This window comes from Physeter macrocephalus, chromosome 7 (assembly GCF_002837175.3).
Source record: "Physeter macrocephalus isolate SW-GA chromosome 7, ASM283717v5, whole genome shotgun sequence".
NCBI lineage: Eukaryota > Metazoa > Chordata > Mammalia > Artiodactyla > Physeteridae > Physeter > Physeter macrocephalus.
This window is the reverse complement of record NC_041220.1, coordinates 53,143,991-53,167,018: the sequence shown is the minus strand read 5'-3', so window position 1 is coordinate 53,167,018 and position 23,028 is coordinate 53,143,991. Positions and strand designations below refer to the sequence as shown.

The following is a 23,028-nucleotide window of genomic DNA, read 5'->3' as shown; positions in this document are numbered from 1 at the left end:
CTCAGAAATAGCAGTGGTAAAGACCACTGGAAAATGCATCCTTTTAAAAGATGATGTCTATAGGAATGAAATAACCATGACATTTTCAGCTCTAGAAATAATAGAAATGAAACTTTCTTCTTTTTGAGTATATATAGTAACTGAGTTAAACTGGCCTTGGCTTACAGAATCCTTCTATGAATGACGATGGCCTCATCACACTCCTGGGTTGGCTTTATGAGAGGGATCTCCTCAGTGGCCCGTTTTCGCTGCCTTTGCTCAATGCTGCCCGTGGCAGCTTTACCTACAAAGCCACCCACCGAACAGTTACTGGGACAGTTTTTTATTTTTGAGTCCAGTTCTGGCCCAGGAACTTCTGGAGGCTATAATGTAATAGTAAATAACTTTGACGGGGGGTATGGTATTTGAGAAGCTTCTTGTTGCTCCCCTTTCATCTGCTTCCTCCCTGAAAACCCATCACCTTGAGTAGAGGTAGAATTGTATTTGAGAAAGGGGAGTGGGTAGGAAAGTGACTCAGAGTTGAGGATGAAGAAACCAGTTTTTGTCAGATGCTCTTCCAGGTAGCCATAGAGCTTTGTTGATGCTAGAGAGAGGCTGAAGTAAGCCATGATTTGCCTTAAAACTCCCTTTTCAGATGCTTCTTAAGGAAACGAAACAACTTTGTTTTTACAGAGTCCTAAGGCATTCTTACATAACTACAGAGAAGATCTGAGTGTTCCATGCTATCTCATCGCTGACACCTCAGATATTTTAGGTTGATTACTATGTAGTTAACTATTAAACTAGTTCATACTACCAGTGATTTAGGTTATTATTATTTTTTTTTTTGCGGTACGTGGGCCTCTCACTTTTGTGGCCTCTCCTGTTGCGGAGCACAGGCTCCTAGGTTATTTTTGACCTTAAATATCTTGACCCACTAAAATGGCTATGATCAAAAACATAGACAATAGTGTTGACAAGGATATGAAGAAATTGAAACCCTCACACACTGCTGGTGGAAATGTAAAATGGTGCAGCTGATTTGGAAAACAGTTTGGTAGTTCCTCAAGATGTTAAACATAGTTGTCATATGACCCAACACCTCCACTCCTTGGTATAGACCCAAGAAAAATGGAAACATGTGTTCACATAAGACCTGGTACACAAATATTCATAACAGCATTATTCGTAGTAGCCAAAAAGTAGAAACAACCCAGATGTCCATCAACTGATGAATGGATAAACAAAAGGCAGTATATCCATGCCATGGGATATTATTTAGCCATAAAAAGGAATGAAGCACTGATACATGGTACTACATGCATGGACCTTTTTTTAAAAAGATTTTATTGAAGTTTAATTGGTTTACAATGTCATGTTAATTTCAGGTATACAGACAGTGATTCAGTTTTGTATATAATATAATATATTTTTCAGATTCTTTTTCCCTATAGGTTATTACAAAATACTGAGAATAGTTCCCTGTGCTATACAGTAGGTCCTTGTTGGTTATCTATTTTATATATAGTAATGTGTATATGTTAATCCCAACCTCCTAATTGTCCCCCCCGCTTACTTTTCCCATCGGTAACCATAAGTTTGTTTTCTATGTCTGTGAATCTCTTTCTCTTTTGCAAATAAGTTCATTTGTATCTTTTTTTTTTTTGTAAGATTCCACATATAAGTGGTATCATATATTTGTCTTTCTCTGTTTGGTTTACTTCACTTAGTATGATAGTCTCTAGGCCCATCAACATGGATGAACCGGGCTTCCCTGGTGGCGCAGTGGTTGAGAGTCCACCTGCCGATGCAGGGGACACGGGTTTGTGCCCCGGTCCGGGAAGATCCCACATGCCGCGGAGTGGCTGGGCCCGTGAGCCATGGCCACTGAGCCTGCGCGTCTGGAGCCTGTGCTCTGCAACGGGAGAGGCCACAACAGTGAGAGGCCCGCGTACCGCAAAAAAAAAAAAAAAACCATGGATGAACATTGAAAACATTATGCTAAGTGAAAAAAAACCAGTCACAGAAGGCTGCATATTTTATGATTTCATTTATATGAAATGTCCAGAATAGGAAAAATCCATACGGGGAGAGGCCACAACAGTGAGAGGCCAGCGTACCGCAAAAAAAAAAAAAAAAAAACCATGACCATGGATGAACATCGAAAACATTATGCTAAGTGAAAAAAAACCAGTCACAGAAGGCTGCATATTTTATGATTTCATTTATATGAAATGTCCAGAATAGGAAAAATCCATACAGATAGGAAGTAGATAATTGATTGCCGGGGGCTAGGGGTCGGGGTTGGGGGGAAGAGGAGGAAAGGGAGTGACTGCTAATGGGCACAGGTTTCTTCCTGGGGTGATGAAAATGTTCTGGAGTTAGATAGTGGTAAGAGTTGCACAACTTTGTGAATGTATTAAGAACCATTGAATCATACACTTTAGCAGAGTGAATTTATGGTATGAATGACATCTCAATAAAAATTTTCAAAAAGATTTATGCACGCAGATAATTATATATTAATTCTGTCTTCCCGAGTGTAACCATGGTATCAGACACAGCAGTTATCAAATGCAGATTATCGAATACCAATGCATGATTGCCAGAAATGTTTAGCTTTCCTTAATTTGCAGGCAGCATAGCCTCCTTCCAGGCTCCAAATGCCAAACTTCGGCTCATGGTTCTCGCGCTTGGTCTGTCTTCCTCACTGGTAGTGCAAGCCGTGACATGGTGGACAGGAAGTGGTTTGCAAAGGTATGGTTCATATCTTGTGCCTACAGACAAACAAATGTGGTCAATTACCAAAGGGAAGGTTGGGACCAGGAGTTGCAAGATATTGTATTTACCTTGCATAAGGCCTTGTAGAAGTCTCACTTTTCTCCTTTTCATAAAATCGGGATGTGAATATTTGCCGTCAGTCTCAATAACGTTGTGAGAATGAAGGCATTATAACAAGTTGCCTAGGTAACAGGCTATACAAAGGCTAAGTCATGTGCCAACAAGGCTAAGTCATGTAGATTACCAACAAGACTACCTCATATACTCCTTCTATGACACTGTGAAATTCACAATGGACATAGTACATTGAAACCACATAAAAAGTTGTTAAAAATACTTCTGTCCTTACAGGTACTTCAGAATCTGGGGATTCATTTTAGGACAGATTCTTCTTCTTGTCCTCCGCATTTGGTACACTTCACTGAACCCAGTCTGGACTTATCAGATGTCCAACAGAGTGATACTGACATTAAGTACCATCGCCGCACTTGATCGCATTTACACAGGTAAGTGTAGGCCCAGTTTATTTAGGGATTTTCTCTTTCTTATCTGAATGTAACACCTCTTGGAAAGATAAAACTAGTCTTTCTGCACTCTATCTCCATTTCTACTTTTTCTCCCTCTGCAAGAGTAGCCGGCGCAGGTAGTGGACTGTTATCTAAGCAGAAGGCACCTTTTCCTCGCCAGCATAGAGGGTGACAATAGCAATCCGTCTCTGGCTTGTCTCAGCGTGGAGTGCAGGAGGAGACCCAGGCCTCATACTCCCTGCTGGGTTTCATCTCTGTCTTCCTCCTCTTTCCCTCTGGGCAGGACTTTCCAGGACGAGGACTATGGGAACTGCATAGGTTTGTTTGGTTCTTTTTGGTTTGTTTGTTTTTTGCTTTTGTTCCCGCCCCTCCCCGGACCCAACTCTGAAGATATTTAAGCTCCAAATATGAAATTTAAAAAGAAAGGAAATCCTACATATTCATACCACCTTTCAGATCACCTGTCTGGAGCTGACAAACAAACTTGGACATTTGCTTCACATGCTAACTCGAGACTCTTCTGAGAAGAAGGGACAAGTGTTACTAGATTCTACGTAACTTGCTCCTGGCTTTGTGTGTAACTCTCAGTGAGTTGCTGTTCTTTTGTAAATACAAGGAGAAATCTCACAGATTAATGGAAGTTTAGAGGGTTTGGCTCACCATGAACAAAGGGCTTGTATAATTCCCCCTTGGCCCCAATTTTGGCATGAAGTGGGGTTAGTGAGAACAAGGGAACATCATGCATGTAAATTGGTCGAGGGACATTGATATTAATTGGAACATTTAGAACTCAGTCTAGTGCCCTAGTATATGTTTTATGTTTCATAAATCGCTAACGTGAAGTAGAAACTCAGGCAGCAAATTTCACAGGTACAGCCTGATAAGGATCTGGATTCAGGGTATCGCTTACATTTCCCGACTGGAGTTTTCTTCTTTCTCACCTCTGTTTTAAATTTATGTGACCCATTTGTTGGTCCCTTCCTGTTTTTGCACTGTGCCCCATTTACAAAACTTGACTCCCCACCAGCTTCCCCAGGATGTCTGATCATCCCAGGCATTTTTGGGGGTAGCTTTATTGAAGATGTGCTGGGTCTTGGGGGAGGGTCACCCACCATAGTATGCAGCAGTGTTAATCAGCAAATTCAGCTTAGGCTTCTCTCTTCTCCAAAGACTGTCTCCTAGCCTCCAGGCCCTGGCCTCCTAACGTCTTCACTTCTCTCCCTCAGCCCTATAGCTTTCAGGTCTGCTTCTCCTTCCTCTCACTCCTTTATTGGCAGAATGGCTTTCTTCCTCTTTGTGAAATCGGGCTGTCACCCTCACAGGCAGACCCAAAGTTTTCTTTCTGTCCTGCAGAGGGCTTCTCAGTGTCATGAAACATCTACCCAGCAGGCTCTCTGTTCCTACAAAGAAATTCTCCTGCCGGCATTTTCTCCAGCTGTTACATTTCTTTATGTGAAGTCATTAATGCAACAAACTGAGACCTCGTGGTTAAACAGTCCCCGGAAGTATAGTATAGTTAAGTACACAGGTGCTGCCTAAGTTCTCTTTACCAGCTGTATGATCTTGGGCAAGTTACTTGTTTTCTCTGGGCCTCAGTTTTTTAATCTGTGAAATGGGATTAGTAATAGAGCCTACCTCGTAAAGTGGTTGTGAAGGTTAAATGAGTTCATGTAAAGGGCTGGGCATAGGGCCTGGCCCATGGTAACTGCTCAGGCGATGTACTGTTATCACTCCGGGGACACAGAGGGTTAGATGAGAGCCCTGTTCTTCTGGGGAGAAGCAGCCTGGTATTCTGAAAGTGTTCCGCTCAAGGTGGACTGCATTTGTTCCCTGAACATACCTTTCACTTTTCGTGCATATATTTTAGCTCATACTGTTAATTTCACTTTAATGAAGTAAATAAATTTCTGCATTTTCCGTTGTCAAATTCCAGAATGGTTTGTTTTCCCTAAATCGTTTCCGCTCTAGCCTGCCTGAAATAACCTCTCCCACCGACTATCGCCCAGCACATTCTCCTTTGAATGGGGTCTCATCTCCTCTTCGGAAGTAAGCTCCTTGAAGCCAGGTACCATTCTATTAAATATAGAGGGTAAATTTCCATGTAACTGATCCTTTTCCATTTTTCATTCTAGATGGTGCCTGCTGTAGACCTGAGGGGAAGAAGTCCAGTGAGGCAGCCAGGGTGATGGCTTCTAGACCGAACTGGTTGTTGGCAGGGGCTGCCTTTGGCACTCTCATGTTCCTTACCCACTGGATTTTTGGAAAAGTCTCTCTTGTTTCCAGATGGGCAGTGAGTGGGCATCCCCATCCAGGGCCAGATCCTAACCCATTTGGGTGAGTTTGGAAGCAATCCAGAAATTGGCTAGTATTGTTGAAGAAATTCCTCCTCTGTTTGAGCAGCTAGATCTGCACCAGCCAGATGTTTCATATTCCTCTTTCCCTAGATGTCAGAAATATTGCAGGACGTTACTGCAGTAGGACAGTACTGGATCTACTCTGGACATGACGGAGCTGGAGGGGTATTTGCCCCAGTGCTGAAGGATTGCTGGGAGGTAGATGAGGGAGGACTGAGGATTGTGCACGGCTAAGGGAGAGGTCCTGGGAGCTCCTGCATGGGCACGCCGAGGAATTCCTGTCAAGAAGAGCGTTCTCAGGGGGCAGGGAAAGCATGGCATTCCTCCAGATCTCCCTATTACAGTTATGGGCACTGGGTAGGACGAGACCAGAGGGCCTTAAGGAGAGACTGGGTTGGCAGCAAGGCAGAGAGCTTTAATCTCTGCAAAGGAGGGAAGCCTGGGGGAGCTCTGCATCCTCTGTACTTTGGGACTTGTTCCAGCCATGGGGCTCCCAAGGAGTTAGCAGTCTTGAGCTTAATTGCTGGTTCCTGTGCTCGGTCCTCACTGACCCTCTGTCTACTCTTCCTGACACCTCTTTTCTCCCATGGCCAGGTCCAGCCTTTCACGTAAAAAGATGGGAGGAACCCTTAAAACATCTGCCTCAGATATCTGTTTTCTCCTAAAGCGCTGAAATTCCCACATATGGAGACACACTGGCTCTTTCCCCAGAGAATATCTGGGCACATTCCACAGTTGTCTCACATGCAGTGTGTCCAAGTCTGGCTCAGTAGTTTTCACTACCCAGACATGTCCTTTCTCCTCCGGGCCTTGGTTTACTCTGTCTATCCCTCTACCATGTAAGCTGGAAACCAGGAGTCATCTTAGAATTGTGTGTCTTCCTCATTTTCTGCATCTCACTTGGTATTAAGTCCCGTCGATTCTACTACTTCTCTTAAAGCATCTATCCCTCCCTCGCCATCCCCCACCATATCTCCTTAGTGGATCCTGCCATCTTTCATCAGGCTACTGCTCTGGTCTTCTAATGGCCTCTCTGCAGTGTGGCCATCTCCACACTGAGAGTGAGATCTCTAAAATGTACACCTGACTCCATCACTCTTTTGCTTAAAAACCTTTCAGCAGTTTTTCTCCCCCAAACCAGGTCATATGAGACAGAATCTGCACCCTCAGCCTCACTTAATATTTTTTTTTTTTCTCACTTAATATTTTAAAGATGCTCTCTGCCTCATCCCCATGCTTCACCTGGGCTGAAATCACTTTCAGTTCCCTAGACGTGCCAGAGTGTCCCAGCCCTCCATCTGCATGTACGTGCTCTTCCCTGTGTCTGGGCTACCTTCTCTGCCTTGATGTCTTGGCAAGCTCTTACTCACCCTTCAAAACCCAGGTCATGCATCTCCTCTGTGAAGTCTTCTCTGATTATCCCACAGACTACCTTGAATGCCCTTCCCACCCCCACCCCCTTGTACATCTCTTATTATTATTCTGTATTACAAATTGTTTATACTACAGTTATTTTATGTCCTTCATCCTTTCTAGACACTAAACTCTTTGAGGGCCGGGAATGGGAAAAGGAACTAATACTTATGAGTTCCTCTGTGTCCGGCCCTGAGCTAGGAAGTGTACATATGTGATCTCATCCAGAGTCTATATCTTTTTTTTTTTTTTTTTTTTTTTTTTTTTTTTTTGCGGTACGTGGGCCTCTCACTGCTATGGCCTCTCCCGTTGCGGAGCACAGGCTCTGGACGCGCAGGCTCAGCGGCCATGGCTCACGGGCCCAGCCGCTCCGCGGCATGTGGGATCTTCCCGGACCGGGGGCACGAACCCGTGTCCCCTGCATCGGCAGGCAGACTCTCAACCACTGCGCCACTAGGGAAGCCCCAGAGTCTATATCTTTTTGATCTTGGATGCTCTGGCATATTTGGGAGGAGGGGAGAGAAGGAAGAAAGGCACAGAAGAAGAGAGGGGAAGGAAAGGAGTTTATTCTTACGTGTTAAAGCTTCATTTCCAAAGCTCCCATGAAAACAAGCATAAGATGTGTGAGGAAGGAGCAACAGAACTGGACCAGAATCCGAGGCCAGTCTTGAGGGCTGGAGTCCTGGTTGGCCGACAGCAATTCACCATTCCACTTTGGACCAGTCGCCTGACATCCCTGGCCTTGTTTTGCTCACCTTTAAAATGAGGGTTTTCATTTTATGATTTTGTATGCTGGAGTGACACCTTGAAGATGGAGAGGCACCGCCTGAGACCAGCATTTCCCAAATTGTGTTGTGTGGAACTCTGGTTTCTTGAGATGTTAATGGGTAATCTGAGAGGAAAAACAAGCAAAACCCAAACCTCTTTTAGATCAAGTAGGTTTTGGAAACACTGTACTTCATCTTCCTTTGTGATTCACAAGGCACATTTAGCATCACAGAGAGTCTCGGGAGTTTCTCCAACTTATTCGAACATGGAATTCCTTTGTTAGAACACCTATCAACACATCATAAAATGGGTGTTTCTCAGAACCCTGTCTGAGAAATGTGGCGTTAGATCAGCATCACCTATGCCCGACATAGTAGGAATTGCTCTCGAAAATTCTCTAGTTTCTGCTTAAGAGAATGGGTCATAAATCTGTTTTGATGGGCTGAAGATGTGGGAGATGGGAGGAAGCTGAGAGAGAGGCACAGATGGTGCTGAGGGGACTTTGGGAAACCAGAGGATCAGTGCAGAGACCACAGAGCCTGGGAGGATGAGGGAGCAGGACACTGTCTTAGCCACATGTTCCAACTTCCCATTAGCCCACCCCAGCACTCCCGACCCCAAAACTCTCCCTCTTCTGTAGTGTCTTCTACCTTCTAATATCCTGTGTTATTTTCTAACTGTGTTTATTGTCTGGTCCTGTCCCCCACTGGAATGTGAGCGCATGAAGGAAAGGGATCTTTGTTCACTGACGCATCCCAAGCCCCTAGAACAGAGCCTGGCACACAGTAGGTCCTCATAAACATTTGTCGTTGACTTGGGGATAGACAATGATCAACAGTGTCCACGCCAGCCTTTTCTCTCTTCTGTAGACCCGGGACTACCCTTAACCTTAGAAGGTGGGGATAGGCAGGAGAGTGGCTGAGAACCTCACTCCAGAGCTGGAGGGGCTTTTTTGGATTCTTAGTCCTACGTGGGCGACTGTGTACAATCTGTGGCAGGTTTCTCAGTGCTCTTTCCCGCAGTGTCCTCCTCTGCAAAATGGGGATAATTATCGCATTTACCTACAGACTTGTGAGTGTTAGATGAGCTAATACATGTAAAAATCTTCAAACAGTGCCTGGTATGTAGTAAGTACTATGTTTTTTAGTTTATTTATGTTACAGCTATTTTACTGAGTGCCATGTTGTAGCTTTTATTGCTGCTGGATTTTCCCCTAAAGTTTAAATTCTTTTTTTTCCCTCCTCCTCCAAGTTTTTGCCAAAGTAGCAAAAGAATGAAATAGTTTGTGGTTGTTTTTAAAAACACACAACTATTAATTATTTACCAAACTCACATCAGTCCCAGGAAGTCAGAGACTATTGATAAAAGCAGTGCTGAGGTTGAGAAAAGAATGAAAAGAGGCACACTAAATAGAAATTATTCCCAGTGTCTTTTTCTTTTTATCTTTGGCAGAGTCATTTAAAATGTCACGTGGCCAATATGAACTATAATTTAATAGTCTGAGAAAACTCAATTACTGTGTTTACACTGACCGTGAAAGACTGCAGATATGGTTTATCTCAAGTCAGGTGCTTTTATGTCAGTGTTCTGAATGTATATAATATTGGCTCCCAGTGGGCTTTCATTATCTCATTGATTGTTTCACACTCATATTATCTCTTGGATGTGCCTAGAGGTAGGAGATACATATCTGTTTTATATTTGAGACAATGGAGTGGTAACAATGTCAGATGTCCTATAACGTGTCATTTTTTTTACAGAGGTGCAGTTCTGCTGGGCTTGGCGAGTGGATTGATGCTTTCGCCTTGTTCATGGTTTCCTGGTTCCAGTTTAGCCTGGTGGATGGCAGGTGTGTGGTTTCCCTACAGAAATGCTTCATTGTCCAATTTACTTGCAGTTGTCCGATTTACTCCATGTGCCTCTGGAGTGGAAGGAGAGGACCATACAACGTGTGCTGTTGCCCGGTGGGATAGTCTCACCAAGTGCAGCCACTAAAACCCAGATGTCACCATGGTTACCAGTGACTACTGGTTCCAGGTCCCTGCTTCCTCCTCCTTCACTTTCCCCCTCCTCCTTAGCTGTCTTATCCCCCGACTGTGCTGATATACTCTCCCCCGCCTCCTAAATGACTTATCCAGGCACAGATGTCAGGAACAGTTTTACTGACAGTCTGAGGGGATGGAGGGTCAGACATTGCCACTTTGCCAGACCTCTTCCCCTCTCCAAGAGCTTCTCTGTTTTCAGGAATACCTTCCTTTGGGACACCATAATGAAGCTCGATTTCCCTTTCTCTTTTGTGTGTAACAGTTTTGGCCCTCCTCTACCCAGCCTTGGGGTCCATGTTTGCTTATTCAAAGGCTTGGACCCTCTCTGCCCATTCACACCCTTCAGGAATATAGAATATCAATGAAAACTATCATATTTCTGGAGCAATCTACTTATTTTTATGATTATGACCATTTCATTACTGTGACTGAAACTGAATTATGCCACTCTGCTCCCTTCCCCTTAAAAGGCAGGAATGGTGAGAGTCAGTTTTAGTGTTAAATAAAAAAATTCCCGCTCCGTGACAGGGCAAATACTATGTTTGGTTTCTGTGAGGAGAGATGTCCTTATACATTTTAATTAAGCAGGTGATTCAGAGTTTTGTACTAGAGGCTGGGCATGGGTTTGTGAGACTACACGTAACGGTAATGGAAGATGAGGGTTAAATAACCTCGTAGGTACGTTTCTGTGCACCCTCGGTGCCATCATCCTTGCATGAAGACGTGTATGTCATCCAAATAGGCTGCTTAATTCCTGAGGTTAACCAGGTCGTCATCCTCCTGGAGCTGTGTGAGCAAACAGTCGCGGTCATGTTGAGCTGTTTTTCCTTGCTTGTGTATTTTCGGGTAGACATTCCATATGGGGATGCTTGTGTGAATATAATGTAGGAGTAACCTTTCTTCTCATCAGAGAAATGCCTCCTGAGATTCTGCACAAAAATGGCCAGGTAACTTTGTAAATGCGGAGTGTGCAGTGAGCATATATAGCTTCTTAATCTCTATGCAATTAGGAAAATGAACATGAAATACATTGAAAGTTGTGCAGCATTTATATCATGCCTTTTCTTATGGAATAGGAGCAAAAGGCTTATTGGGCAGGGAATTAGCAGCTTCATTTCAAACATGGGAAAACTGAGGTCCACAGAAACATAAACCTAAAGAACAGTAAAGCTGTGAACTTGTTGTTTTATGCTTATGCTTATTTCCCCAGATAAGTAAACATAGCCTCCAGAGTTAAACCTAATTTAGTTTGACTGTCTCTCTGAAGTATGAAATAAAAGGCCCTAGGGGCAAGCAGATTTAGGGCTTCTAATGGGCTGTTTGCAGTAGAGAGGAAAGCAGGGCCGTAATTCGTGAGCTCCATCTCCCTCTCTGATGGGCTGCTCACGTGAATTAAGTAGGAGCTCACAATTATCTAGAGATGGTGCCCACTTTTCACTGTGATTCATCTCTGGAAAACACCCCATAAAGCAGAATGCAGAAAAAGAAATCATATTTTTTCATTGTACAATTAAAGTCCCAACTGGGTCCCAGTATGAAATTAATTATGGAAGTGACCAATAGAATTTCCCAAATGCAAAGATACGGGAACTTTAGATCTTGATGGCAATTAAATTAGTAAAATCAAAGTTCTATTTAAAAAGACATAAAGGTACTAAATGCACTGATAGGACCCCAGTGTACTATACAGTGTGCTTACAGTTTTATTGTATGAGAAACTTGATCTATTAAAAGTGAACATGTTAGGGACTATAAATATCATTGGAATATTCAATTACCATGAATTCTGCTTGGTGTCTTAGATGTTGTAAAGATCTGGGGGGGATTATTTGGGAGGACTCAGCCTCCAACAAAAAATGGTTAAGTTATATAGTTAAGAGAAAAAGGTAAAGTAACGGTGTATCATATGCTACCACTGGTGTACAAAGAGGGAAATGCACACACATGCATTTGTCTTCCTGTGCACAGACTATCTCTGGGAGGATGGAGAAGAAAATGCTAACATTGTTGGCCTTCACTAGGGGAACTAATAGGTGACAGGGGACAGAGGGACTCTCTTTTACCTTTCAGAGTTTGGATTGAATTTATAATCTGTTTAAAAGTACAATTTTAGGGGCTTCCCTGGTGGCACAGTGGTTAAGAATCCACCTGCCAACACAGGGGACGTGGGTTCGAGCCCTGGTCCGGGAAGATCCCACGTGCCGCGGAGCATCTAAGCCCGTGCACCACAGCTACTGAACCTGCGCTCTAGATCCTGCGAGCCACAACTACCGAGCCCACGCGCCACAACTACTGAAGCCCACGCGCCTACAGCCCGTGCTCCACCACAAGGGAAACCACGGCAATGAGAAGCCCGTGCACCGCACTGAAGAGTAGTAGCCACCACTCGCCGCAACTAGAGAAAGCCCGTGTGCAGCAACGAAGACCCAACGCAGCCAAAAATAAATAAATTTTAAAAAAAATAAAAGTACAGTTTTTGTGGATTTAAAAATATGTAGCCTGTTTAAAAATAGAAACTAAATTAAAAATGAAAGTGGTAACAGTCGAGGGAAATTTGAAGAGATGTTTTCTTTCCCTTCAGATAATTCTTTGTAGTAAGACAGACACAACAAAGTCATTTTGATATCTTTAGATTAAAATATCAAACTAGGGCTCATTCTTTTGAAAAATAATCATTATAAGCTGGTAAACAGGAAAAATTCCTTCTCCCTAATAATCAAATAAATGAAAATCAGGGCTTCCCTGGTGGCGCAGTGGTTGAGAGTCGGCCTGCCGATGCAGGGGACGCGGGTTCGTGCCCCGGTCCGGGAAGATCCCACATGCCGCGGAGCGGCTGGGCCCGTGAGCCATGGCCGCTGAGCCTGCGCGTCCGGAGCCTGTGCTCCACAATGGGAGAAGCCACAACAGTGAGAGGCCCGCGTACCGCAAAAATAAATAAATAAATGAAAATCAAAATATGCTATGACTTAATAATTAATTTGGTAAAGATTTTTAAAAAGAAATGCCTTTGGCAGGGTTCAAAAGGCTCACCTTCTGGACTCCTGGCAGAGTTTCTGGAGGAAGTGAAAATCAAAATATGCTATGACTTAATCATTAATTTGGTAAAGATTTTTAAAAAGAAATGCCTTTGGCAGGGTTCAAAAGGCTCACCTTCTGGACTCCTGGCAGAGTTTCTGGAGGAAGTGAGAACTGGTATAACCTCCTGGGAAGGCAGTTGACCACAAGTATTGACTCTTTAAAATGCTTTTGCCTCTTGACATGGTAGTTGTATGTCTAAGAATCTTTTTTTTTTTTAATTTATTTAATTAATTTATTTATTTATGGCTGTGTTGGGTCTCAGACCAGGGCTCGAACCCGTGTCCCCTGCATTGGCAGGCGGACTCTCAACCACTGTGCCACCAGGGAAGCCCTAAGAATCTTTTTAAGAATTATTTTAAGGAAATAATCAGAGGTGTAGTAAGAGATTAATTGACAAAGAAAGATGTTCCTCACAGTGTCAAAAGCGTCCTAAATGGCCAAGAATAGGAAAATGGTTGCTTATTTTTGTGTGTATTTATCCAGTGCAAGAGTGTACGTACATAAATATGTTTTAGAAGAAAAACATTAATAACACGAAAAACATGTTCTTGATATAATGTCCCACAAAAAGCAGAATATAATCCTCAATAGGTGGTACGATTCCATTTATGTAAAAATACTTCTGCATAGACACAGAAAAAGACATAGGGGAAATGCATATGAGTATTAGCGGGAATCATCTCATCTCAGTCCTAGGCGATCCTTAATTGCTTGTTCACAGTTCTGTTTTTTTAAAATTTCTGCAGTGAATAGGCATTATGTTTGTTCATTTCAAAATGAAAAAAAACTTTTGTCATTAAAATAATTGTTGTTGGATCTAAGATTTTGAAGGTCTAACTATGGAGTTAAAATCTGTGGGTTGTTTTTGAAGTGGGGAGGAATAGGCAGTCGCATGGCATTGTCCTGTGATGGTGCAAGTAGAACTTACTGACGGGTGAGCGCCATGGGGCACTACGAAGCTGGCTGGATCCTCTTCCCGGGGTTCTTGCCGCAAGTGGTGAGGAGGCTGCTGTAGACATACTTGAAGGGTGGCTCACTGTTATAAAACATTGACTGAAATGTCCCATGTCTAGAGGATGTCATATTCTGTGCAAAGGTGTTATATTGATGGCTCCAAAATGGGGTGCTGTAAGCCCCTGCTGTGCCGCCGTCTCAAAGCGAATTTCATAGGACTATGGAAAAATGTTATATTCCCTCAGATTTGGCTCAACGAATTAGCAAACGTTTACTAAGTGCCTGCTGTGCACCAGGCAGATTGCACAGCCCCCAACACCTCCGAGGCTGTTGTGTGAATGAATGAACTGCCTGCAGAACTGTAAAGCAGTGAGTCTACAAATGCAGTCTCAGTCACAGCTTCTTTGGGGGCTATGGGGTCGGTAAAGTCAACTTATATATTGTGGGACGAGGGACAGCATTTAAACTCCTTTAGAAAGTTTCTTAACAAAAATGTTCTACAAACATGACTCTACATGTTTTCTAATGTCCTAGATCTGGCTGGTTAAATTAAATTAACAAATTTTTGGTATTACAGGTAATTTCCTTTTTTTTCCTGTTTTTTGCTATGAGGATCTTAACACAAATAAACTAAAAATGCCTTCTTCTTTCCTGCCGTTCTTCCTGAAGAAATAGCACTGGACTGAGATTTACTGGACCAACATTCCACCTCCAACTGTGCAAGTAACTAGCTGCATGACCTTGAGCAAAGCATGTTAACCTTGCCAAGACCTTAGTTTCTCACCAGTCTAGAAACTGAACCAGAATGCCCCTAAGGTCCCTTCTGGCTCTAAATAGCTATAAATCGGTCGTCCTATAAGCTTATTATTCCTCTCTTTTTTTTTTTTTTTTTTTGAGAAAATGGAAGAGACTATTACTACTTTCCTGTCTGATGGTTTTTCTTTCTCTCTCTCACAAACAGGAGCGACCTCGGCTGTGGGCCTCCTTTACCTGCCCACGTGGGCAGCCGCTCTTTCTGGCTCTAAATAGGCTATAAATCGGTCGTCCTATAAGCTTATATTCCTCTCTTTTTTTTTTTTTTTTTTTTGAGAAAATGGAAGAGACTATTACTACTTTCCTGTCTGATGGTTTTTCTTTCTCTCTCTCACAAACAGGAGCGACCTCGGCTGTGGGCCTCCTTTACCTGCCCACGTGGGCAGCCGCTCTCTCTGGCTGTGTGCTCGCCCTCTTCACGGCGTCCATGTGGCCTGAAGTGCTTGGACACCTTATCAGCTCAGGGTCAGGCCCTGGGAAAGCCATGACCACTGCCATGATATTTTATCTTCTAGAAATATTTTTCTGTGCATGGTGCACAGCTTTTAAATTTGTCCCAGGAGGTGTGTATGCTAGAGAAAGATCTGATGTGCTTTTGGGTGAGTACATGTGAAAGGTCTGGATTCAAGTAACTACTCAAAAATTCCCTTCAGGACTAACTAGGATTTAGCACTTTACATGACTGATTAAGATAAATAGGATGATCTTGCCTTTCTTACTGAAATAGACTCTCTTGGTTAAAAAAAAAAACCTGGAGGAATGTCTAAATTACTATTTAAAAAGAAATTTCTTAATTCATTAATGAGTTTCAGTAATATTTATTACTGCAAAGGCCTTGGAAGTGAATAGCTGTGAAAAAAACAAGTTTAATCCATAATAAGTTATAACAGAGGTCCCCTAACCCCATATTATATGATATGTAAGGAAAAAATATGAGCATGGTGCTCACATTGCTATCTTGGTGGTAGGCTTGTAAATATATATAGGAAGTGTGATTTTTTTCGGTTCCCCTGAATTTTATGTATGGTTTTTATTTACCCTCTTTTTACCAAAAGATTTTTTCATAAGTGAATCTTAGCGTAAATGGTAAATTCTGAAATCATAGAGTACATATCTTCCATTTCAGTGGTTATGAACTTATGTACCAAAATTAAAATATCATAAACTTAGTTCAGTTTAATATTTCAGAAATTGTCTTCTGGCAATAGTGAAATTACTGATGTGTACCAAGCAGACACAGATCAAATATTGCCTGTCGTTTTAGTTTAAGTAAAACATGTCCAGAGCCTCCAGGATAAAATCTTTGAAAAACTGAGGAGACAAAGCATGTTAATAGGGGATTCAGTTCTTGTTTGTTCAGACATTTTTCCATTTGTTCATTTATTCATTAAAAAATTATTGTGCACCTACTATGGTCCAGGCACAGTGCCAGGTGTAGGGGATTTAAGAGACATCGGGTCCTACCCACCTGGAGCTTCTGCGTAGTGTGGGAGATACCACACATCAGATTAGACAAATTCTTAGGGGGTTACAGCTGGGGTAAGTGCTGCACAAAAGTCTGGGCTTCTACTTATGTTGGTCTGCAGTTCCCCCTTGTGCCCTTGGAATATATCCAATCACCCTGTACATTTTTACATAAACTTTTCTCCTCTATGAGCTAGACATCTGTCAGGACAGGCTGATTTGGAAGAGGTATTTTTCAATTATGTGAGATATTTTTTAAAACTTTTGAGGATTTGCTATTTCTGGGGGGACAGCCAGGCTGTCAGCTGATCAGAGACATACATTGCTGCATTTCCTCTGCGATAATCTCGGCTTTGCGAACTTTGTATTTCTTCTGATTTCTTTCAGGTGTGTGTGTCCTCTCTCCTGCTCTATCTTCCTATCCAATGCCCTGCTTTTTTCTTACTCCAGCTTGTTTGGGAGTCTGCCATGTGGAGCAAACGAATGAAAGTAAGAGCCATTCTAAGCATATATTTCTTTCTTTAGAATGTTATGAATGAAGGGTGTTTTGAGTTCCTTCTCGCTACTTAATGGAATTGCAGAAATTGTGCTTTATTCCAGCTTCAAACAACTAAGAATTCTTTTTAGTAAGAGTGACATTATGTTGATAAGCCCACAAAAACTAAGGAACATTAGTAATGTTCAGAGTAGCTTTGAATAATGATTGAAAAGAATCTGTATTAGATCATAAACTCGATATAAATGTATTGTCTAGTTTTCTCCTGCTATTTCCTGGAAATTGCACATAACTTTTTTTTTTTTTAGCCTTCCACCTAAGCATAACTTTTACTTGACATTCTCTTATTTATATATTGTTCAATCATACCTCTGTTTCCATTCTCATTATATACAACGTTAGAAGTATGTAGACTTCACGTGTAAGCTACATTGGAATGCACCCCAGTTAAACTCATCTTTCTTGGCCCAGTGTGAGTTCCAGCGTGCATCCTCTGTGTGGACCCACAATCCGGGCCAGAACTGTTGCCACAAACACTGCTGTATTAAGAACCTACAAATCCTCCTCTTGTGCTCCTCAACTCGGTGCCTGTGGTCCCTTCAGTGGAGAAGACTGAGTCCCTAAGTCAGTCCAGAAGGCTGCTTTCTCTTCTCCCCACCTTCCCTGCATGACCAACAGTCAGTGACCAACACTATTACCAACCTAACAACTAGGAAACACTCAGGAAATTCAAAGAAACCCCTCATCAGAAAAAGTTTGGGGTTTTTTAATGTAAAGCATAATTTCTAGAACCCTACCTGATTTTTTATGATCATCCTAATTATCAAAAGTAATACTGGAGTAATTACTTAGGTACTGAGATAACTCAATAACTGACTTTTCAGGATATGTCCATTTAAATGAAATCAAGGCTCCTGGAATTTACCATTAGAAGGATTTTTGGATTAGAATGTAATATATTCATGATTCTTTTTTTTTTTTTTTTTTTTTTTTTTTTTGTGGTATGCGGGCCTCCCTCTGCTGTGGCCTCTCCCGTTGCGGAGCACAGGCTCCGGACGCGCAGGCTCAGCGGCCATGGCTCACGGGCCCAGCCGCTCCGCGGCATGTGGGATCCTCCCAGACCGGGGCGCGAACCTGGTTCCCCTGCATTGGCAGGCGGACGCGCAACCACTGCGCCACCAGGGAAGCCCCCATGTTTCTTTTTTTAACAGTGACAGTGATGGTAATTATTGGACTGAATATGCTATTTGGTCCCAAGAAAAGCCTTGATTTTCATCTTCAAACAAAAAACAGTCCTAAAATGCTTTTCAGAGAGAGTGGAAAATACATGAAACTTGGTAAGTATAGTTTTGCTTCCTTTTTAAAAGCATTTTATTATCATATATGGCCTTTATTATGTTGAGGTTCCTGAACTTCAGACTATACTACAAAGCTACAGTAATCAAGACAGTATGGAACTGGCACACACACAAATATATAGATCAATGGAACAGAATAGAACGCCCAGAGATAAACCCAAGCACACATGGTCACCTTATCTTTGATAAAAGAGGCAAGAGTATCCAATGGAGAAAAGACAGCCTCTTCAATAAGTGGTGCTGGGAAAACTGGACAGCTACATGTAAAAGAATGAAATTAGAACACTCCCTAACACCATACACAAAAATAAACTCAAAATGGATTAAAGACCTAAATGTAAGGCCAGACACTATCAAACTCAAAAAACCAAACAACCCAATCCAAAAATGGGCAGAAGACCTAAATAGACATTTCTCCAACAAACACATGAAAAGATGCTCAACATCACAAATCTTTAGAGAAATGCAAATCAAAACTACAATGAGGTATCACCTCACACCAGTCAGAATGGCCATCATCAAAAAATCTACAGACAGGGCTTCCCTGGTGGTGCAGTGGTTGAGAGTCCGCCTGCCGATGCAGGGGACACGGGTTCGTGCCCTGGTCCGGGAAGATCCCACATGCCGCGGAGCAGCTGGGCCCGTGAGCCATGGCCGCTGAGCCTGTGCGTCTGGAGCCTGTGCTCCACAGCGGGAGGGGCCACAGCAGTGAGAGGCCCGCGTACTGCAAAAAAAAAAGAAAAAATCTACAGACAATAAATGCTGGAGAGGGTGTGGAGAAAAGGGAACCCTCTTGCACTGTTGTTGGGAATGTAAGTAAAAGAAGCAAAATTGAGTTGTTTGTAGTGAGGTGGATGTACCTAGAGTCTGTCATAAAGAGTGAAGTAAGTGAGAAAGAGAAAAACAAATACCATATGCTAACACATATATATGGAATCTAAAAATAAGAATAAAAAAGGTTCTGATGAACCTAAGGGCAGGACAGGAATAAAGACACAGATGTAGAAAATGGACTTGAGGACACGGAGGGGGGAAGTGTAAGCTGGGCTGAAGTGAGAGAGTGGCATTGACATATATACACTACCAAATGTAAAATAGATAGCTAGTGGGAAGCAGCCGCATAGCACAGGGAGATCAACCTGATGCTTTGTGACCACCTAGAGGGGTGGGATAGGGAGGGTGGGAGGGAGACGCAAGAGGGAGGGGATATGGGGATATACGTATGCAGATAGCTGATTCACTTTGTTATTCAGCAGAAACTAATACAACACTGTAAAGCAATTATACTCCAATAAAGATGTTTAAAAAAAAGCATTTTATTATGAAACATACATTTTCAGACATATGAGATTAAAGAGTATGATGAACCCTCATGTACCCTTAAACCAGTTCCAACAATTATTAACATTTGCTAATGTTATTAATACCTATCTTCCTTATATTTTTTGGTAAAATACTTTAAAGCAAATCTCTGTTATTGGGTTTTTTCAACCATAAATAATCTGTATTAGTTTTGTTTCACTTCTAATGTAGATTTAACAGGTAGGATTTCCAAAATATTTTGTTGTAATAGTTGAGACCATTTATTTCATTTCTTGTTCTTTTTTGGGAGATTTAATATGTTAATGTTTGGAATATTGATGAGCTGGAAACTCAGGCATGAAATTAGTTTACTATTCAGTCTGACTCATCTCAAAATATACTAGATTAAATAAAAATGTTTATTGAATGTGTAACATTTGCAGATAGTGTATTAGGATACACATACTGCATAACTCTATAGCATTATGTAGAATACAAAGATATATAAAATCTGGTCTCTACTGTCAATGACGTGATGCTTTACTAGAGAAGACAGAATCTTATGGTGTAAAGAACTAAAAAACAATTAAGAAACTAAATAAAATTTTAATGTATTTCTAAAAGAAATGTCATGAAGCAGTAAGACCATTATATAAACACCTTCATATATGTTCCATCATAATTTGAAAAAGTTATATTAAAATTTAGGGGAAAAATTTAAATTTAGGTGGGGCTTTTTTTTTTTTTTTTGTATGTATTCTTATACTTTAGGTCTGTCCCTTGAAATCAGGATCTGGCGGCTTTTGTTTGTTTGTTTTTAGTCCTGATAATCTTTGTCTTTATTATTACTATTATTAAGTTATTTAATTCATTCATCAAATTGAGGCACTTGAAACAACTTATTTACAAAGTTGTTTAGGTAGCTTTGTATGATTTTCCAAAACAAGCTTTATTTTTTGGACCCATTTTTGGTTCACAGCAGAATTGAGCAGAAAGTACAGAGATTTCCCATAGGACCCTCTGAGCCCACTTATACACAGCCTTCTCTGCTAGTGACATGCCCTACCACAACTGATGAACCTACAGTGAAACAGGACTATCACCCAAAGCCCTTTTTTTACATTAGGACTCATTCGTGATGTTGTACATTCTGTGGTTTTTGATGAATGTATAATGATATATATCCACCATTGTAATATCATATGGCGCAGTGTCACTGCCTTAAAAATCTTCTGTGCTCTGCCTGTTCATCCCTCCCTCCTCCTGCCAATGGCAATGACTGTCTGCTTTTTAAAAAAAAATTAATAGATTTTATTTTTCAGAGCAGTTTTAGGTTTACAGACAAATTGAGCAGAAATTGTGGAGTTCCCATATATCGGCTCACACTCCCACCTCCTCAGTTTCCACCATTATTAACATCTTGCATTATTGTGGTGCATTTGTTACAATTGATGAGCCAATATTGATACATTATTATTCACTAAAGTCCACAGTTTATATTAGAGTTCACTCTTTTTTTAATGTGTTCTGTGGGTTTTGACAAATGTATAATGACATTTATCCACTATACAGTATCATACAGAATAGTTTCACTGTCGTAAACATGGTAATGCGCTCAACCAATTCATCCTTCCCTCCTTCCTCCAGACCCTGGCAACCACTGATCTCCTTACTGTCTCCATTGTTTGCTTTTACTAGAATGTCAATCTTTGTCTTTTAACTTGAAATGTAATTTATTTTTGTCATGATTTCCCCTGTGTTATGATTTATTTCCATACTCTTACTTTGCTTTTGCTTTTTCTACTTTCTCTAGGTGTATTTTTCCTCTTTTTTCTTCTTGCTTTTGCATTGATTGGGTTTTCTTTTTCCTTTTTTCTTATCCTTCTCCTCTCCACTCCTCTTTCTAGGTTGGAAATTATACCTTCCATTTCTTTTTTTCAGTAGTTGGTTATTTTTTTCTCAGAACATTAAAGATAGTATTCCCCTATTGTCTGACTTCCATTTTTTGCTTTTGAGAAGTCAGCCATCAGTGTAATCTTTGCTCTTTTGAAGATACAGTGGCTTTTCTCTCCGGCAGCATTTAAGATTTTTCTTTGTTTTGGTGTTCTGAGTTTCACTGTAATACATCTGGATGTGGATCCAGCCCCTCCCTTACTTGCGAGTGTTTGGGCTTTTTGAATCATGTTTTTTTTATCAATTCTGGAAAATTCTCAGCATTATTTCTGCAAATATTACCTCTTTCCCATTCTTTCTCTTCTCTCCTTTTTTGACTCCAGTTAAATATGTGTTGGATCTTCTTATTCTCTTCTTCATGTCCCTTAACCTCTTTCATAAACTCTACCTTTGTTTTTAAGCTGCCCCTTGTACTAATTCCCCATTAAGTTTTGTCTAATCTGCTTTTTATCTTGTCCATTGAGTTTCTAATTTTAATTGTTATAATTATTATATAATTTTATTTCTAGAAGTCTATTTAATTTCTTTACAAATTTTCTTGCCCATTAATTTAATCTCACATTTCTTAGTTATCCCATTGAATATCCTCTTTTATTTTTCTAAACATGTTAAGCATGCTTATTTTATATTTGATTCTAAAATTTTTAATATCTGAAGTATTTTGGGTGTGATTCAGCAGGGTGTTTTTGCTGTGGTTCCTGCTCATGGAGACTTGTTTTCTTGTATATTATTTCTTGTATATATTTGTGATTTATTTTTATTTTAGTTCATGGTTCTTGGAACATTTTTAGGGAAGCTTCTTTGAAACCTGGGTTTAAAGTATGGGTTATATATGCATGTCACACATGAAAATTAACCCAGGAACTAGACATTGTCCCTTTGCATAAAATCTTGGCTAATAAATTCAATATTTTCATAAAGTTATTTTTTTTAAAGAAGCAACTTAGTTTCTTCTAAACAATTATTTCTGATTTCTGTTTAGTTTTGTGGCTGCTTGTCGGTGTGGGGTTGTTGGGATTAGGACTACGACATAAAACCTATGAGGAGATTGGGAAGAGGGGTAAGTCATTAAATGTTTTGATATAGAATTTTATATGATATACGGCCTACAGAGCACAGAAAGGAGTTCTGACTTTATTTTTCTTGCAGTGGAAGCCACCAGAATATTTCAAGCAGGAGCATGAAGAAATATGATATATATTAACCTGGCTGCTCTGTGAAGAATGGATTGTAGAGTAGAAGCAGGGAGATAAGTTATGAGGCTTTTTCAGTTGTCCAGGAGAGAGACCCTGGAAGTTTGGATGGGAGCTGTGGCCCTGGAGTTGGAGAGGAGTGGATAGACTTAGAATACATTTTGAAAGTAAAGCTGATAGGAGTTGCTGATGGATTAGATGACACTGAATGAGAAGCAGGAAAGAATCAAGGATGACTTCTATATTTTGGCTTGAGCAACTGGATGGAGGGTGGTGGCATTTACTGACGTGGGAATAACAGGTTTTGGGGTGATGAGAGCCAGAGTTAATCATAGGTATGTAGTTACGTGAAAAGGTATAACTTGATGAATATAATCGTGCCTCTCGAAGTCTCTCTTGATGGTTCTGTTCTCTTTATAGGACATTCGGTAAACTGAGTAGTATTTCTTGCATAGAGATGCGATTCACACCTCACTGCTGTAGCACAATGAGCTGTTTAGGTTAAGTGGTGGCCCTCCTATGCAAAGAGGTGGTGCTTACCCTTCTCTCA

General features: G+C 41.2%; 1 protein-coding gene across 1 annotated transcript in view; it reads left to right on the top strand.

Annotated features, from left to right (window-relative positions):
- The window catches only part of CWH43 (cell wall biogenesis 43 C-terminal homolog), a 50,142-nt gene that overhangs the window by 3,581 nt on the left and 23,533 nt on the right, over positions 1-23,028 (top strand). The window contains 8 exon segments of the mRNA XM_028492556.1: positions 2,616-2,736; positions 3,112-3,266; positions 5,420-5,621; positions 9,583-9,671; positions 15,054-15,311; positions 17,884-18,009; positions 22,268-22,349; positions 22,748-22,751. Coding sequence (XP_028348357.1) covers positions 2,616-2,736; positions 3,112-3,266; positions 5,420-5,621; positions 9,583-9,671; positions 15,054-15,311; positions 17,884-18,009; positions 22,268-22,349; positions 22,748-22,751 — 1,037 coding nt within the window.